The sequence below is a fragment of the Gallus gallus genome, chromosome 19, assembly GCF_016699485.2.
Source record: "Gallus gallus isolate bGalGal1 chromosome 19, bGalGal1.mat.broiler.GRCg7b, whole genome shotgun sequence".
NCBI classification, from domain to species: domain Eukaryota; kingdom Metazoa; phylum Chordata; class Aves; order Galliformes; family Phasianidae; genus Gallus; species Gallus gallus.
The window spans coordinates 1720510-1739861 of record NC_052550.1 but is presented as its reverse complement, the minus strand read 5'-3'; the positions used below and the strand labels follow the sequence as shown (position 1 = coordinate 1739861).

The 19352-nt window shown below is 45.9% G+C and overlaps 1 protein-coding gene across 1 annotated transcript in view; it reads left to right on the top strand.

The window, feature by feature from the left end:
* Positions 1-19352, top strand: part of WBSCR17 (Williams-Beuren syndrome chromosome region 17) — a 186656-nt gene that overhangs the window by 41632 nt on the left and 125672 nt on the right. Inside the window, exon 2 of the mRNA XM_415728.8 lies at positions 5732-5915. Coding sequence (XP_415728.4) covers positions 5732-5915 — 184 coding nt within the window. The remainder of the gene's footprint in view (positions 1-5731; positions 5916-19352) is intronic.

The window sequence follows — 19352 nt, the reverse complement described above, 5'->3', positions numbered from 1 at the left end:
GTGATCCTGTGTCTTACAGCACCTTTACTGCTGCATTGGGTGCCCTTCGTGAGAGCTGAAGGATGCTCTGGGGAAGGAGTGAGTGCAAAGGGAGGCTGATGGAGCCAGTTGTGTTTTGTACTACCTGGACAGCTTCCATTGCCCTTGTATCACAGAGGGCTGTATGCTGCAGTCAGAGGAGGGGGCATTATTTAATGTAATAAACAAATCTGAGCAAAGGCTGGGTAAAAATAGTGGAAAAACTGCTGCAGGGAGAAAAGAGAAAATGTGTTTGTAGGTCTCTGGATCCACCAAAACTGCAAAGGAAAATTGGTGCCTGTTAGTCTGCCAATTACCCTTATCTTTAATGAGCCTTCCTTTTAATAGGCTGTATTTGCAGCGTTCAGCAAGACAACACTCGAAACTACAGCAGCTTTCCATAATTTCCAGCATTACCTACGACATTCACCCTCTGGTATCTATTCTAGTTTCTCATACGGTACCCCTAAAAGCCTATATCCATTGCATCATTTCTTTCCAACTTGGCTGGGAGGTCAGAGGGAAGCAGTGTCAGCAGTGTCACACGTAGCACATGTCAGGCCATCTTCTCTGTTGTTCTTTTCCTGAGTTGGGAATTTCTGTGTAGCCCGCAGACCCCTGGCAGGAGTGAGGCTGCAGCCGTACATCTCTGCAGGAGCCGTCCGGGCCGCTCCATGCAGCTCAGCTCAGATGAGCAATGCTCTTCTGATGTGTCCTTTGATTTTCTCTTTATGCATCCTTTATTTTCAGTTTGAGAGCTGTCTCTTGTATTTATCCTTGAGAAGGGGGGGCTTTGTTATTGTGTGGTTATAGACATGTGCCTTTAAGTCCAGACTGTGTGCTCTATAACTCACGTTTTAGGATGGCATAAACAAATGCTGAGGGATGCAACTTGAGGTTCTTGCCCATTATTTGCCTTTTCAGAATTTTTTCCTGTGTTATTTCCTCTCATTCTTCTCCACCTCCAGTTTTCAGGCTCAGGACCCGTTTGTCAGTTTCAGCAGCCCTTCTCTATTCCCCAGCCTTAACAAAGGACGTTCCCTTGCTGTATGGGGAGGGTTAACGTTTTCTTTCATCTAGGCTGACACGTAGCAAAATGCTTTTCCAACAGGCCTGCTGCCTGGGGAGCCTGTTTGGCTGGGCTCTTTATAAATGAAGGCCGTGTATCACACTGAATTGCATTTTACCAAAGGTTTTCTCTATCCCGGAAAGCTCCTGTCTCCCAGTGAAATATACTGCCTGTTTAAGAAGGGAATAATATATTTACTGCAACTGTCTAGGAATAGTTTGGTTGTGGAGATGAAATTTTTATATTGTCTTGGAAAAAAACAGCTTTTTGTCAGTCCTCAGGGAATGCAGTGTGGCCATTCCAGCAGGAGAGGCTCTGATATTAGCAGGCGTAAGTGGTGTCTTTCCCTCCTGCTATTCCTGCAACATGAGAGCAATACACGTCTCTTGTTTCAAAGCTTGGATGTTTCAAGAGGCTTTGAGGAAAAACATCTTTTCATTTCTAAGCTACTTGTTGGGTGAATGTGGCTTAAGGATGATTGAAGCTCCGGACTGTTCAGAGCTCTGATCTGTGCTGAGCATCCAAACGAGATGTGGCCCATTTCCATCTGATGGACTTGCAAAATTCACTAGAGAGTCTCCCAAGGATCAGCCCTTTGGTGGGGGATTAGTGCTGTTTATCACTATAGATAGGCAGGCTGGAGCAGGCATCAGGAGAGATGTTTTGCCAGCAGTTTGGCACTCTTGCTTTGGTGCCTGCCCAATACGATAACAGATCAGGTTCTGACTGTTCTTACTTCTTAGCCCAATTCTTTGAGGAAATAAGCTGGTGTGGTTATTTGCTCTTCCTTGCTCTTTGTGTCTCTGTGCTGTGGCCAGTTTCAAGCAGCTTTGGCAGAAGGCTGGAGGTTCTCAAAGTGCAAAGATGCTGCAAGCATATTGCTGCTAGCAGGCCACAGCAGAAGGCTGTGCTGAAAACCAGCCCTGGGCAGCTGCGTGCTGGGTGCAGCTGGCTACAGAGGTGATTTTGCCTCTCTGTTTCTGCACCACCAAAGGCACTTAATTGTTCATTGCAGCATTTGAACACAGTACTGGAGACTGCTGGTTCTTTGAGAACCAAACGGCGTTTCCGTGCTGACTGTGATGGGCAAACAGAAAATGAAAGCAGATGCACGTGCTGCCTGTAGGAACCTGTGCTTTGTGGCTTCATGCTCCCAAACAGTTTGCTGGGTTCTGCTGGCTGGGGCCTGCAGGCGTCAGTGGGGAATCCCTGGCTGTGCTGGGACTGATGTCTGAAGCTTTGTCAAAGATGTTTTAGGCTACTGGAATTGTGTCCACCTTTGTGCAGCCCTAAAACTGAATGAGTACGAGCAAACGGCTGAATGGATTGGCTGACTGGGGGTTGCGTTAAGCATTCTTTTTTACTTCTGCCTCTCCTGAAGCATCCTTTCAGCCAGCTGGAAGCCAGCTCTGTTTGGACGTGAGTTATCTTTCCTGTCAGACATCAGTTGAATTGTGCATGCACGTGCCACAGAGCAAAGTGACGCTCCAGCTGCACCGATGAACCCTTATGGCAGCTTCAGCTGGAGGGTGCCATGTTTAACCAGCACGAACACCTGCATCTCCCACTTGTGTGGCACCTGGGAACTGTGACTGTCCCTGTGGGTGATTTTGCTGTCGTGGCATTGGAGGAGTGACCGAGCATCTCAACAGCAGCGCCCAGCCCGATGTGTATGAATCAGTCTCCTTCAGTGATTCCTTTGGTTAAATGACACAGATTTATCTGTGCTTACTGAGACAGCAGCTCATCTGCAGGAACGAACTTTGGGGAAGGTAATGAGTGAGTCGAGGTAAATGGATGCTGGTGTGTGTATGCATCTAGTTGTCACGACTGCAGTCTTGGAAGAAGGCAGTTAATGGCATTATGAGCTCGTCAGTTGGAGCTGCTGAATGCGAAATCATGTCCTGGCATTTCTCTGATGCCTCTGCAATCAGCAGAGAGACATCACTTTGCCAGACCTAGAAGTCACTGGGGAGCTGCTACCTTGTGACAGGGGTACAGGTGGGTCTGGGATGGCTCTTCCTGCTTCTTGACCGTATTTTGGAAGAGGTGGAGCATGCATTGTCCCCTTTTGTATTTTTCTTCTGGAATAGAAGCACAGAAGAGCGACTAAGGTTATCCTTGTGCTCTTCAGCAGTCTTCACCCTGTCCTCCCTACGTACACTGCTGGTGGGTGAGGGCTGGAGGTTTGCTGCAGTGTGCGCAGCGTGCAATTCCCGTGCAGCTGAATTCATTGGGGAAGATGTCCTTGCTCCAGGCATCTCCTGCTGCAGGTAATACCAGCTCAGGTCCTCCAGGCTGAATGGTTCAGGACAAGCTGGGACAGCTGGCTCCTTTGGTCGTTGGTGAAAGCTATATTCTTCCTGTCTATTTTCAGGTATTTCACCTAGGTAGTCAGGAGTGTGGTTGCATCGTGCAAGGCAGAGATGAGCCTGGAAGCTGATTTGGATCTTCTGTTGTTTCATTTTACCTTGGAGGGATGAATCTCTCTCTGTTGCCTTCAAGTAGGGAGCTCCATCTATAGAGCCTCTGCCAGCCTCTCCTGCTCTGAAAGCCCCCACTTCTATGCAGCCCTTCTTACGGGCACGTAGATTCAAAGCACCATTAGCAAAAGCACCGGGGAAGTGAGAAGCCTGTTGAAATGAGTGAAGAAAAGCAAAATCAAGCTTGAGAAGGAAACTGGTAGATTCTGAAGAGCACACTTGGAAGGGCATCATAGCTCTGTGTGAAGTCATTCTGACCAAGAAATAGAATTGCTGTGCAATAAGACATTCTTCCAGCTAGTTTTTTGGAAGAAGCATTTCATGGGGGGAGATAAAGAAGGAGGAATTTTATAAACTGAATTGTCTTATAATGTGTCTGTTAGTGGTAAAGCCCTCAGCTGATAACTGAGGAGGATGTTTTGTCTTTTTGGACAGGAGGCAGGACGTGATGTAGGGGACACTGAGGGAATGTATGCATGGCCAGGTGTGCCATTCCTGAGCAGAAAATACCAAGTTTTGAAAACACAAATGGGTATTTCCAGAGAATTGTGCTTTTGTGAGAATGTTTTTTAAAAACACCAAGTTTGTTCTTTTGGAGTCTTGTCTCTCATGGCTCCCTACAACTCCCTGAAAGCAGCTTGCAGCAAGGTGTGGATTGGCTTCTGCTCGCAGGTCGCAGTAATAGGATGAGAGGTGATGGCGTTGCACTGTGCTGGGGACATTCAGGTTGGGTGTTGGGAAAAACTTCTCCAAAAGAGCAGTCAGGCACTGCCACAGCGATGGGGTCACCATCCCTGGAGGTGTTCAGAGCTGTGGAGATGTGGCACTGGGGGACGTGGGCAGTGGGCACGGTGGGGAGGGTTGACAGTTGGACTTGGTGATCATAGAGAGCCTTAATGATTCTGTGATCCGTCTGGCAGCAAAGGCAATACATGATGGCAGCGTGGATACCTAATCCATCCCCACGTCACAGCCAGCTTCTCCTTGCAGATGATTTGTTATTACAGTCCTCAGATGCAATCTAATCAAACCCAGTGCGGTCTGAGGCTCCATCAGCTCTCAGAAGCTCCGGGCCGTTTGGAGGTACCTTGTCAGAACGAATAACAACAACAATTTACATCCAAGTATTTCAGACTGCGGTTTACATTCAGAAGTGATTTTCTTACCATCTCACAATTCTGCTTTTTAAGGAAAAAAAGCGTTAAAATATGCATCTTGTGGGTGGGGAGGCAAAGTGTTTTGTCCTGGCTGGGAGCTGGACCACGCTGTGGGATCATGGTGCCCTGGGAATAACCTGAAGGTTGTTGTCCTTTCGTAGATGTCAGTGGTGAAGTCTGTTCTGCTCTCAGAATCGAGACTCTGCCATTACAACAAAAACCAATATGTTCTGGTATCTTAATTAAAAAGAAAAAAAAAAAGAAAAAAATAACAAAATCATCCATCAGATTTTTTTGTTTTCTGACGACGACGAGCGCAAGTCTCTGCTAATGAAAAATATTAAGATTCCAGGTGTCCTTTGTAATAAATAATAACATGAGTACAGACTTGGCTTCCCAATCACCACCAAATCATCAGTATAGCTCTTTCTGTGCAGCTCATTTTGAACTTTGCCCATTTCCTTCAGCTATGCAGATATAAATAAATAATTCAGCTTGATAAAGGTCTGGGTATGCTATACCATAAAAGATAAGAAAGCTTTGAGGGGAAATTGTTTTTAAATCCATAACATTTGTATGCTGTTCACTGTGCATCCTGAGCAAAAACTCATTCAGCTGGCAGTTAACCAACCCAATTTTATTCTTATTCTGTGTTCCACCTATCCTTCTCCTGGGGACATCTAACCTTATATGTAATTACCTCTCTTAGAGGGGAAGGGGGCCTGAATAACCTTCCTAACAGCTAAATAAATGCACGGATCCCTGGGACAGGTTATCTGTTGGATGCTGGTGGTAGGGCTATCAGGAGCAGCATGCTCAAACCGTGAAGAATATCAAAATTTGACTCATTTTCCCTCCTACGTTGGGTCAAAGGACTAGAATTGGGAATGTTCTCAGAAAACCAAAATAAAACGCCCTGTCTGCTCAGATTGCTTTTGTTTCTGTTTTGACTTGGAAGTAACGGTGGTGAATTTAACAGTGATGGTGGCTCTCTTTCTCTCCAGGTCTGTCCAAGTCACTCGGTCTCATTGAAGGCTACGGTGGACGTGGCAAAGGGGGACTTCCAGCCACCCTGTCCCCCGAGGAGGAGGAGAAAGCAAAGGGACCCCATGAGAAATACGGCTACAACTCCTACCTCAGTGAGAAAATTTCACTGGACCGTTCCATACCAGATTATCGTCCAACCAAGTAAGTACTGCTGGCTTTGTGTCACTCTGAGAGCCAGGGCTGATGGTTGCTTTCATGTTCTGGTGGGATCCAGTTTGCTCTTCCCTGCTTATCAGGGGGATGATTGCCTCATGGCAATGCTCAGTGATGAGCAGCAGATGCAGTTGGCGCAGCCTCCATGCCTCTCCCAGCAGAGTCCTCCTGGGACACTGCTGGGAATCTCCTGTTGAGCTTTAACTGTCCCTAAGGGATTGATGGGAAGGAGAGAGCTGAAGCACTTAAACCCTTTTGCACCTCAGTGTCAGAAGGACTTAAAAAAACTGGGCAGAAAGAGTCACAGATGTCTCCTGAGCAGTGACACCTCTGTCCAGACACAGTTGAAGAGGTCTCGGTAGATGCAGTGGCAGTACCCTCTCTATGTTATTTTCACCTTTTAAGGTGATGGTGATGATGAACGTTACCTACTAAGCACCATCACACTTTAAATGAGATACCGGATCATTGTTAAGAGTGTGAGAAAAGCTACAGTGAAAGTTATCTGTATGGAAGTTAATTTTAGATATGGCTAGCAGCGTGCTCCTCAAAATAGGAAAGTGACAATTTTTCCAGGCCTGGAGTGACAGCTCCGATTGAAAAAAAAATAAAATAAATAGCTAGGAGAGATTTAGATTCTGAAAGATACATGTCCAAATGCCTGTGTCATTAGGGTGGTGACAGAGCTATTGCTTGGCATCTGCAAACCATTGAAAATCATGCAGCAAGGGGATGCAGCTACATGTCTCCAGCGTACTGGCAAATTGTTAACGATGTGAGAGCATGGAGAGCTTTTGTTCCTTCACTTCTCTGCATGCTGCATGAATTTCAAGCAGCCACTCATAGTTTCCAAGGCTGTCAACCACTGACAACAGAAATATTTGGATGAGTTTTCAAAGGCATGGAGGCCCAGCCTCCGATCTGCTGCCACGGTCTGTCTGGACGAAATAAATTGCAGGTAGAATTTGCACCTTTGGCTATAATGGTATGCAAATCTCACTACAATGACAAATCCTTTAAGTGAGACCTTCTCCAGCAGTTACCTGAGTCTGAATTTCTTATTTCATTTCTCATCCAGAACTCTGACTTCTAGCAGAGCCAGCATTACTTTGCGAGAATTAATTTGAGAATTAATGTTTTTTTCAGATCTTCGAGGGAAGAAAAGGATTAATTCTGACATTTTTAGGTTTGCATTGTATTTTCCTCAGTCCCGCTATCAGTGATTTCATGGGAGGGCGGTGGAGAGGATAGAGCAGACGCAGCAATTTATTAACGTATGCATCATTTTGGAGCTGGGCTAATACTGTGGAGGAGAGAATTTGTGGGTTGCACAGCTTAGTGAATTTGATCTATGCAAGAACTTCAGGGTGGTGGGGTTTTTGGGGTGTGTATTTTTTTTTTAGGTCGGTTTTCTTGGTATCCTAAGAGAGCAGTTGATGTGGTTATGAAATGAGTGTGATTTTGCTGCAGGATTTGAAAAGTTTCAGCTTTTTCTGCTTCTGACTTCAAGATCTGTTTGCTATTTTGTGCATGCAATTTTATGGCTGATTTTATGAAGGGTTTAATGCAAACCATTTAAGTCAAGTATCCTGGTCTCTGATTAAAATAGATTCAAGGCAAAGGAAATTAGCCTAAATGGCTTTGAAATTGCAGCATTAGTAGGAAAAATTGTTGAAAACACTCCAGCTGATAAGCATTACAAAGCATGTATTACTTTTAAATATAATAGCGAGGCCTTTTTGTTTCAACTAAAGGCTGCTCAGTGTCCAGAATGCTGATGGTCCTGAGCTGCTCTAGCAGGGGCTGTCACATCCTTTCCTTTTTACTTTCTGCCTTTTAAAACCTGTCCTGCTCTTCACCACTGGAGCACTTGCTGGGCTTTATGCTGAATTGATTCCTAAAAAGGCGCTGTGCATTCAAAGGGAATCTATAAGTGTTCCACTTTGCCCAAGAAAGCTCTTCTTGTGGCTGAAATACGCCAAGTCACCATCCCTGGAGGTGTTCCAGGAAAGGTGGATGTTGCACTGAGTGACAGGTCTGCAGCAGCATGGGTTGTTGGTTGGACTGCATGATCTTGGAGGTCTTTCCAGCCTTTAATGAGTCTATAATTCTATGACCTTATTTCAAGTCTAGCTATTGAACAGCGGGGTTATGAGATAGGCAGAAGCAACGCATTTCTAGCTATCTTGATTAGGTTTTTGGACCTTAAGATGAGATTTCTTCATGTTCTCGGAGTACCTATGGTCTGGATATACCTTCATCTGTGCTTTCCTGCAAAAACTGGGAAGGACTCAGCTCATCTGTGAGTTTTACTGTCGATATAACATTTATTTATTGTATTTTGTATCTGAGCTAGTGCTGGATGTAGCAGTTGGCAACACTGCCCACGGCACTGGGGTTGGATCTGGGTGATCTTTGAGGTCCCTTCCAACCCAAGCCATCCTAGGACTCTGATTTTCTGCTTGCCTGTAAAGGGGGAGAGAGGACACATTAAGATGGCTGTTATTTTCTTTATTGAAAGTGAAGCCTATTTAGGTGGATCCTATGGGCTGCTAACGTTCCCCACTCTGATACTGGGTTTTACACACCTCTATTTTAATTCGTTGACGTATGATTTAATGGGAGCCCCTCCTACATGTAACAAGAGAGTAAAAATTGCTGCATTAAATCAGCCTGGCTGTCCATCTTATCCAGTATCTAATCTCTGATAATGGAATTACCAGATGCTTCAGGTTGAAGAAATCATATTAAGGAGAACTATGAAATAATCTGCCCATCTGCTACGTTGTCTTCTCTATTCTCTTTTCTATCCTATCTAATATAAACATGGAGTTCTCATTATCTCTTTAAAAGTCTGTTCCTTTCTGGAATCCTGCTAAGCTTTTATTCAGTGGTATTTTATGGCATTATGGGATTAAGGAGTAGATTTAAGAAAAATAATACCCACGATTGTGAGGACTATTGAATCATTGGGTGAAGATGACATATTCCCGCTGCTGCGAATCTCCGAGCAGCTGTTCTCATGCAGGCAGACTTCAATTCAACTCCCAATGTTAAAGTGAAGAGGAAAAGCTGTGAGCAAAAAGTAATTTCCACAAACTCAGTTTTCTGAGGTTTTGAGGGCTTTCTAACCAGGAAACCCCATCCCTTCCCACTGCCTCCATTTTAGTTCTCACACACGGCTCATGCAAAGCATGAGTGCATGGGGAACGTGATCTGCTGCTGATTTTTATCACAGCATGGCAAAAAGGTTTGCATTTACTAGCTGGTCCACACAGCCTTAGAGCAGTGCCTTGGGTAGAGCTAGACCATCACCTGGAAGCACTTGCTGAAGATCAAACAGTTGCATATCATTGACTTTTAATTTTTCCCAGTGGCATGTTTGGGAGTTGAGTCAGAGTCATTGCACTCAGGTGTCTCACATGGCTGAATCAGCCCTGTGTTTCTAGAGCTGCTTTCCTTGGGAGTATTGGAGCCTTTGGGCTTGTGTTAGCATCATCTGTTTTTATTACCAGAGCTGCTGTGTTGTTCCTGGCTGAAACTCTTTGGGCTATAGTGGAAAGGATGGAGGGTTCTAGAGGAGGCTTTGGGTTGTTCTCTGAAAATTTATAGGAGTCAAATCAATTCTTGGTTTGATTTTTACCTTTTAGTGGCTCAGTTTGTGTGTACTGGGTGCCAGAACGTGTTTTGGGGTCGAGAAAGTGTGCTGTAGAAGGAGGCATCGCTCCTCTTGGGGTATCATAGCAGAGGATGGAGCATCCTCTGCTATGGGGTTCCTTTGGATCTCAGGCTCCATTCATGTTACAGGGGTGTGACAGGACCAAAGAATCTTGTGTATATGTACATATATATTTGTTTATACTCAAAATTGAATTCACCTTTGGAAAGTCATGACTGGGGACATGACTTGGTTACATCAGGTCTGTCCAGGGGTGTGGGCTTTGGGAGACCTGTAATTGAGCCTCTTGCCTATGAGACCTCACCTGCCTTTGGATATTTCACGATTAGGAGGAGGAGGATGATGAGGAGGAGACTGCCCTGTACTCCATGTATCTAGCATCCACTGTATTGTAGCATCTCATTTCCTCTTCAAACTAGAAGCCATGCAGGCTCATTCAAGCTTTCCTTGAAACACAGCATTTGGGTTTTTTTCCTCTCCCCCCCCAAGCATATTTTTCTTGTGGCTGAGATCTGCAAACATTATTGCAGCAAGTGAGAGCTCTTTATTGGTGGTTTCCTCCAGTATTTTAGTAGCTGGCAGTTGCACATTTGTGATATTATGCCAGTTCTTTAGTCATGTCCTGCCCCAGGGTGTTAAATCACGCTCGATGAAATGAATCTGCGGAGAAGGACAGTGCTTAAAAGGCTAAAACAAACTGAGTTACATGGTGATATTTGCTGGGAAATAGACTCATGACTCTTGCTTTGTAGTCTTTGCTGTTTACTGCAGACAAAAGAGGTTGAAAGAGCTCTTTCTCCACTATGTCCAAAATTCTAGCTTTTGCAAAGGCTTTCTCTCTCTTTTTAAACTTTTGTAATCCTATGTACAGACAATAGGAAGGAAAAGAGAAGCAGGGCGTAGTAATTTTCTCCTTCAAAGAACTTAAGGAAAAACTACGAAGTGGGGCAAGGCTGAGTAAGGGGATGCCCCATCCCTGCAGACACCCGAGGAGGGGCTCTGAGCACTGATGGAGCTGTGGGTGTCCCTGTGCACTGCAGGGAGTGGGACCTGATGGCCTTTAGGTGTCCCTTCCAACTCAAACGGTTCTGAGATTCTGAGAAGGAGGAAAAAGATGACAGTGTTTCAAGTGGGAAATGGTGCTTGAAGAGTGCACAGGAATGAATCTCTAGAAGAAAGTCAGTGCTAGGCTATGCCTTCTCTCCTAGTAGATGCTTGTGATCCGAACCAGCTGTGTGTGAAAAACCTTGTCCATGTTTTTTGTGGCTTCAGCATGGACAAAGTATTATTTTCCAATACCTGGAAAGATGCCACTGGAGAATCTCTGGGGAAAGAAAGCAAAGAAAGGGAACGGCGAGTGTTGGTGCCAGGACTCTGGGGTAAGGGAAGCATGTCTCAGAGAAGGGCTTACCAAAGCTGGATCAGTTCTGCTGTTCAGAGGTGGATCGATGGGTATTTTCTGTGCAAGCACGCTGTCATTCCAGATCTGTCCCATCTCTTCGTAGTTTCAGGCATTTTAATTCTGCTGGGCTGCACGTGTTCCTTGTGTTCTCCAAAGGAACACTGGAGGTTGTGCCAAACCTGTCCTGTCCCTAATCTGAGGTTTGGGGTAGGAAGGTACCTATGAATTCAGCTGCAGAGCTGAAGCCCTGTGGTGTTCCTGCCTGCAGCACTGAATGCCTAAGATGTGATGTCTGCGTCCATTTGGTGCTGCCTGCAGTCCTGGTGCCACGCTGCAGCTCCTGCTGCCTTCTGCCTGATTTGCACAAGGGGAGAACACTGCACCGGCCTGCTTTATCATTGCACCGCTTTGCCAGTGCGATACAAACCACTGTGCTACTGAACAAATACTGGTATGGATCTGTATTCTTCCGTGCATCTCCGTACGTATGTATGCAGAGATGATTATTGGACTTCCAATAACTCTTCTTCTTGAAAGCTGGGCAAGTGAATTCCCTACAGAGACGCTTTCCTCGCTGTGTTTGCTGCTTGCTTGATGCAGTATCCTTTGCCTGACAGCTCCGTGGGCTCTGTGTGGAGTCAGAAGTGACAAAAAGCTGCAGTGCTTACAAGTCCCAGCAGCTCCTTTTAACGCAGTCAATAAGAAAGTGCTTCTGGGAGGGTAACTCTGGAGATTGTTTATGGCTGTTGTGGGATTCTCTTGGTGGTGTTACTCTGCCTTAGTGGGATCTTGAAATGCTGTGGCTGTGGTTTTATATACACAGTACCTTAATTTTTTCTCGTAGTAGGTTCCACTAATTGTCAAATTTCCCTTCCTGACTACAGAATTGTTCCCTGTTCTGAGTTTGGAACATGATGCTTCAGGGAAGACTTTTATCTATGAAGTGTGCTGTAAAACACTTACTAATGCAAACCTAAGTGTTAAATGCGTGCTTTGGCGGAAGACAGCTTTAGTGTAATTTAACAACTAGCTTTGTGCTTTTCTGAACCCCTGCACTGAAAAATACCTGTGTTATAAATACCTCTGACTACGCTGTGCTTATGAAGGTACATGAACCAAATGAAGCGTTGGATATGCTGCTTCTAGAGTGCCTTCCAAAGGAAACAAAGCCTATGTGTCTGTGCTGCTGACCCATCTGCCTGCCTTGCAGAGAGCAGTTCTGTTGTTTTGGGAGCTGCTGAATAGGTTGCAAACTCACAGCCAAACCAGGGAGAGTTGTGGGTCCAGCACTGCTGTCTGCAAGTATTGATCCTGAGACCATTTATTTGGTTTTCCAGCATCCTAAGCAGCACAGCAGAGCTGGCTGGGATGGGCAGAGGGACATGGCAGGGGCGATCTGTCCTGCAGTCAGCAGTCTGTCTTGATGGACGGTCGACACAAAGCACGAATCCATTGAAATAATTCTAAAACTCATTACTTTTCTTCCTCCCTCCTGTCCCCAGCTTGGGGCCATTCAATAAATCCTAGTCTGAGGGTCTCCCAGTGTTCTGTTCCTTCATGAATGTGAAATAGCTTGTGTGCGTGGGGAGAGATGGGTAAGTGGATGTGACACTCGTAATGGCTCTGGCTTTTATGTCCCTTAGACCTGTCTGAACCTAATGACTTTATTACAAGAGCCTGTCACAAAAATAAATCCTGCTCTGCACATTCTGTTTTTACAGCTTAGGAGATCATTTCTTGTTACAACTTGCTGAGTAAGTGATGTGCACTTAAAAATGCCTGTGTATTCCTAAATCCTGAAATCATGGTGCATGTTTTTGATGCTTTAATTGTAAAAAGGTAAAGCACCACGTTTCTGAGAAGTGGTCTCTGGAAATGAGGTGGGAGGTGGGAAAAGAGAACAAAACAAAAAGAGATTGCATGGGAGAAACTAGATGAGTTCTAGAGGCTTCATGATCAGAAAGTCAATTTATGAGAATCTTATGTTCTGGATCTATAAACATAAAACTTTATCAGACAGCGTTAGAGCTCTTAGGATTCTCAAGTGATAGAAAATGGTTCTCTTTTCCATCTCCTTCACAGGGCAGATACAATCGATTTAATATCGATAATCCCTTCTGCCAGAAGATGTGCGACTGAATCAGCAAAACAGCAACTGAGAGGGGCCATCAGTGAATGGGGCGTGATTGGGAAGTGGGTTATGGATAGAGGGCTGAACACGTGCTTTCTTCTAAGCTTGTCTATAATCTTTACAAAAGGCAAATGAAGATCAATTCATTTCCTGGAGAAGCTTTATTTCTGTGAGGAGAACACGGACAGAGCTTGTTGGCAATCAGGCGCTGCAGCGTCTGGGATTATTTGCCATCAGTTCATAAGGACGTGCAAGTTTTTGCTTTTCTGCTGAGATTTAAAGCCAGAACCCAGTATGGATGTGTAAGTAAGAGCTGAGAAGCAGTAAATTTGTCTGGATTAAGGAAACTTGGGCAAGCCTGAATCTGCCTGGGCACAACAGCGTGTGTGGAGGCAGCAGCAGATTGTGGAGTGATTTACAACGTATTGTGTTTCAGTCGCGGTGCTTCGCAGCCCGATCCGGAGTAAATCATTCAATCCAATCAGCGCCGCATCCGTACACCAGAATTTACCTCCCAGGTTTTCAGCTGCATCAACACGAAGCGCATAGCAGTGGTGAGGCCAGGAGGACGTCTGTGAGTGGCTGCTGGTGTGGGAGGGAGAAATGTTAATGATGGGTTGTATTAATTAATGTGTTACGTTTGTGCAGGTGAGAGGAGGTTTGGTTGTGTGTCAGGTCCTGTGGGAAGTCAGATGGTGGTCATAAAGTGAGGAGAGGGGTGATGACTCCTGGATCTTCTGTTGCGTAGCATTCATTGGCTCATTCACCATCAGCAAATACTGAGTGTAGCCCCAGACCCGTGGTGTGTATAGGTATAAATGACTAGAGCCTGTTGTTAAGGTGTGGACCGTGTGTCACTGTATGTTTCCATACATGTTTTCTGCTTGTTCTGTTTAGTGTCCCTCACAGCAAGGATTTCATGGCCATTGCTGCTTGAACATCGCCCAATGAGCTGCTCTGCATTTACACCTGAAGCTGCAGGATACGGCCGTCTCCTCTGGGAGCTGCTGGTGGTGGCTGGGAGAGAAGGGAGCTGATTTGCAGCACGTGGGCCTTTGAGTACTCCTGTTAGTCCCTCACTGACAGCAGCAAACAAATTTATAGCCTTCAGTTGTGAACAAATCTATAGCTCTCAATTGTGTTCTCTGGCTTTAAGAAATAGCAAAAGACTTTTCAGACTCTCTGTGCTAGATACCTGTGTGTCTGTTGTCATTTGGATATCTACAGGTAACAGTAGGCACTGAATAGGCTCAGCAAACCATGGTCTGATACCTAACCCATGGGCCATGTTCGAAACTCCCCCCAGTGCCTGCTCTAGCTCACAGCTACAAGTCCAATGAGCTTTTTGATTCCTAGCAATTCAGCTCTTGTTTGACTGTATTGGGTTCCATTCCTCCATAATGTGCCTAGGAGAGGTGTGGGAATGGTGTTCTGTGCTGGTTAAGCTGGGTGACCTCTTTGGCTCGCTGATGCCCTGCGTCGGGCAGTGCTGTCTCCCAGTTATGTCTCTTTTGTGCTTTCTTTGTGTGTTTCATTTATTTATTTATTTATTTATTTTGCAGGGGTAAAGAGTGCAGAAGGTGAGATTATAATATTAATACGGGAGCCAGTTTAACCACAGAACAGCAGTGGTGGTGTGGAACTCGATCAGTTGAATAAAGGGCAGTTCTGACGTGCTGGGGTTCATGTTTGGCCTTCTGTGCTTATGGCACCAGAAAAAAAGTAACTTCATGAAGAAGCAGACAATTGGTAATTGGCCATTGCTTTTGCATTCCATCCCTAAATCCCTTTCTGGTCATCAGGAAGCTTCTCAGCCTCTCCACAGTTGATGTCTCTTCCCATCAGGGGACAGACAGCACATTTTTAAGCTGGTTGGTTGCGTTCATTTCCATCCAGCTGAAGCTGATCCAATTCTGACAGGTTAAGGCCACTTAGTGGTTTCTCTAGCCACAGAAAAGGGTGCCAGTTCAGAAACAGTGCAAAAGAGTGGATCTGCCATAAGGAAGAAGAAAGTTATCTCTAAAAATCAGCTGTTGCTTTTAAATTCATCATTTTATGCTGCCTGTTAGGTGGAGCAATGGCATTGTTCCACCCACTGTTCCAGGCAGCACTGTTAGCCACTTTGCTTATTCACTGCCCTATGTATATACAGGGGACAGCAAGAGCTCGAGTTCCGTAAGATCTGTCCTGATAAGAAGCTTTTAAGGTAAGGCAGCACAGCAAGGATTTCATGCTACGTTTGGCCGTATCCCAACATGCCTAAGCAGGGCTGAGCAGCTGGAGGTGGGGTGCTCACGGGTTCAATTGCCACCATGGGGTCGTGGCCCTGAGGGGCTTGGTGAGGGTTCGCTTCCTGGGATGTGCCCATCTTGGAAGTCCAGCCATGGTCTGTCTGAGGTCAAAGGAGAGAAGAGGCATTGCTCCCAAAAATATCTGCATCAGCCCGTGAGTGAGGCAGCCAGGTACTTCTAGGAGAGCAGGGTGGGATAAATTGTCCTTTGGTAGTGTCACTGTCTCTGCACTGACCTCAAGGGGAGCTTTGATTTCGCCTTACACTGATGCCTGTTAATTAGCCACATCCAGCATCGTGTCTACATGATCAGCTACACGGGTAGGTGACACCTCTAATAGAGAGTGTCAAAGCATACGCTGTTAATTTACTGCTTTACATTACTGCCTTTCACCCGGTGATCTCTGAGCACTTACAAGCTCGTAACGTGGAGGATTTGGTTGCCCCTTTCCAGCAGTGTCACTGTTCCTCTGCTGGTGGCGTTGACTGGCCCAGTGCCCATACGTCCTGAGTAGGAGCATGGATCTGCACAGCTCCTGGTGGGAGCAGCCTGTAGTATGCCATTTTCACAGCCTCTTCCTTCAATCCATGCATATTTTGGCAATATTCAGCCCTGTTCAGAGGGGACCATTTATAAAACAGACTGACTGAAAAAAAAAGAAAAGCTTGTAGATGTTCCTCGTGTTTGTTGGGCTTTGCCCAGGGTTGCAGGTAGGTGACCAGGTTGGCACTGCCATCGCTGCATGACCTGTGGGCTTTGTTCCTGAGCCCCACTGACCTCCTGTGGCCTTGGGTTGGCTGCCTGATTTCTGCAGTTCCTCATTTAAAGGGATGATAATAGTAGCTTTGAATGCCATCAAGTGGTGCTTAAATCATTGATGCCTTAATTAAGAGGATAGCAGCCTTCTCCTTCTGAAGTCTCTTGACAGACCGGGAGTCCCCACTTGTGCTGTGGACTTCCACAGTGCCCAGATGTGGAAAAGGGAGATCCATTCACCTCCCTGCAACATGGACACGTGGGACAAAGGGACCGGGCTGTGCCCAGCCCTGTATTGTCACAGTGTAATTTGTCCTTATGGGACAGGTAAGGAGCAGATGAAGAGCCCAGGGCTCTATGCAAGAAGCAGAGACAGCAGACATCATTAATTGAGCTATCCTGGAAAGTATAGGTCTGGTGATAGGCACCCAAAAGCCAGCTGTAGGATTACAAACCACACATGTGTTAACCTGCTCCTGAGGCCCTTCTCCACAGAAAAAGTCTGGGTGCCCACTCTGTATAATGGGTTGAAATGTCTTACAAGGGCACTGTTCTGACACTGCAGTCTTAGAACCAATGAGTCCAAGCTTCCTAGGCGCCAAGAGATCTATTGATTCTTTTATTTGCAGGATGATGCTCGCTCCAGCTTGGCTTTATAAGAGCTTGACCAAACTGTAATCTGTGTGATAGTAATTTTGGGGAGAATTCAACTTAATGTGCAGAAATTCTAAACCAGTTGACTTCTGTGCACCTTTGCTTTAATGTTGCAACTCCATTTCTCATTGTAGGAGAGGCATTTGAAAGCATATGAGCTTGTTAAGTTGAACTCTCTGCTGCCAAAGCACATTTTGCAGGAGAATCTACAAAATCCTGTAAAAGCTGTGCCAACATATTTGAGCACTTTCACGAGGCTAACTGTTTTTAAGGGCTGTAAGTAACAAGAATCATTTATTCTACTAATCAAAAGAATATTTGCCTATTTAAATATTCAAACCCTCAAGCCTCATACGAGAATGAAATGTCAGTGAGGGATAAGCTTATGAGAAGCGCGTTAGCTGGATTTATTTTGTGTGATGGCCAGCAAGGAAATGATTAATAACTAACTTCAAGAACCAGATTTGGGAACTACTGGGTGCTCAGAATTAAAAGTAAATAAATAAAGGAGGAAAAGAAATGCAGCCACTCTGGTAAGAAGGAGAGGAGGAAATCTGTGAAAAAGGAGTCACTGAGGTCTTTTATGAAGAAGTGTGGTCTCTATAACCAAAGCCACTGAAGTCCTTGTCTGCTTTGTTTTCCTCTTTAGGCACTAGCACGGATTTTTATGCTTAATTGTCTGTCCAGTTTGTGTCTTATGGCTGGATCACACACACGAGATGGGGAGAATCATATCATAGAATCATGGAATGGCCTGGGTTGAAAAAGGCCACAATGATCATCCAGTTTCAACCCCCTGCTATGTGCAGGGTTGCCAACCACCAGCCCAGGCTGCCCAGAGCCACATCCAGCCTGGCACTGAATGCCTCCAGGGATGGGGCATCCACAGCCTCCTTGGGCAACCTGTTCCAGTGCGATCCAGTAGGACCCTCATCGGTAGGTGTAGGGGTAACTTCAGAAGGAGCATTGTGCAGGCATGGCTGCTTGTCCTTCTCCACAGTAGTTTCTGATGTTGGAATCCCAGAAGGGATGTGTGTGTTTTGTCACCTCTGTGCAGTGCAGAGCAGCGCATTGAGCAGACCTGAAGGGCGTTTCTTCAAAGATGAGTAATGGCATGGAGTCAGAGCTAATGATGATGTAGCCATTAGACAGAGACAGTGCTCATCCATCAGTCTGAACGCCTGGAAGGCTGGCATGGAGGGCTTCTGCTGCTGAGCCCCTCTGCCTTGTGGCAGCCGAAGCAGCAAGTCCATCGGCACTGGCATGTGGCTGTCTGTGTCTCCTAACTTCAGAGGATAACGGAGCTCTTTGTGCTCCCAAAACTTACCTTGTGTGATGCTTGCCCTGTGACAGCCATTAGTCAGACCAATTAAACTGTTCCAATGGCTGCAAGAAAGCAGCCCACCGTTATTTTGTTGACCTTTTCTTCTGTGTGTGTTTTTCATACTTGACATCCGTCCAAAGCAGAGCCTGCCCTGCTTGGTAATGCAGTGTCTGTCCTTTGTATGGAAAATCTTACCTGCTTCCTGCTGGGGGAAGGACACAGAGCAATGAGGAGGCTGGGGAGGGCTGAACAGCAGGGGGAAAGTAAGAAATAACCTTATTTTAAAGTGATAAAAAGGTTATGTGGCAGACTTCTGGGTTCCTGGTCTGCTAGTAATTCATTTCTGGGCAATTGCATGCATTATTCTGCATCACCTCTCCATCTGTCAGGTAGTGACCGTTCCTGCTGTGGTGGAAATGGAAAACTTAAAGTTTGCACTGCACTTAAATCTCTGAATAGGATGTGCTGCTCAAGTAACTGTGTCAACAGTTACTTTGCACTGATGTTGAAGATGGGTAAGAACTGATGCTGTCTGGCGTTGTCTGAGGGGATGGGGCTTTGAACTCTTCCCTGTGCCTGCTCAGTGCCCTGCCACGTGGCACGTGGGCTCAGGAGCTGTTTCCCTCTGCAGGCTGCAGTGGTGGTACCTGAGCTGGACCCACAGCAGCTGACACGCTTCAGATGCCTTACTGCACGTGTGTATGTTTTATCTGGAAAACTTGCCTTGCCGATGGCTTGCACCAGGGACGTGGTGCCACCAGATCACTGTGTGCTCATTGGACGTGTTTGGATTGAGTCAGGGACCTCGAGTGCTGCTCATCTGGGTCAGGCTGGAACCAAGGGCAGGCAAGTGCTGGGACCCCATGCATTGTCTCTGGCTTTGCCCCAGTGTTTGCTGTCCTTCAGTGACTAGCCAGCTGTGGGCTTAAGAACTAAGCATGCAAAAGCTGCATTTGACTCTTAGCAGGCTTTGATTTGGCTGGCACCAGGTCCTGCCCAGTTCCTGCACTGCTCTCATGCTGCAGGGCACGTCTGAGTGCTTCCTTTTGCAAGAAGGTTTGATTTTCTATTGGCATTTCTTAACACTGTTTTTGCCTTCCCTTGTTGATGTATCAGCATCCCAGGCAGCAGGGAATAGAGTTGGAAGTGACCTTTGGAGAATGGGTTGTGCTGATGGGGCTTTAATAG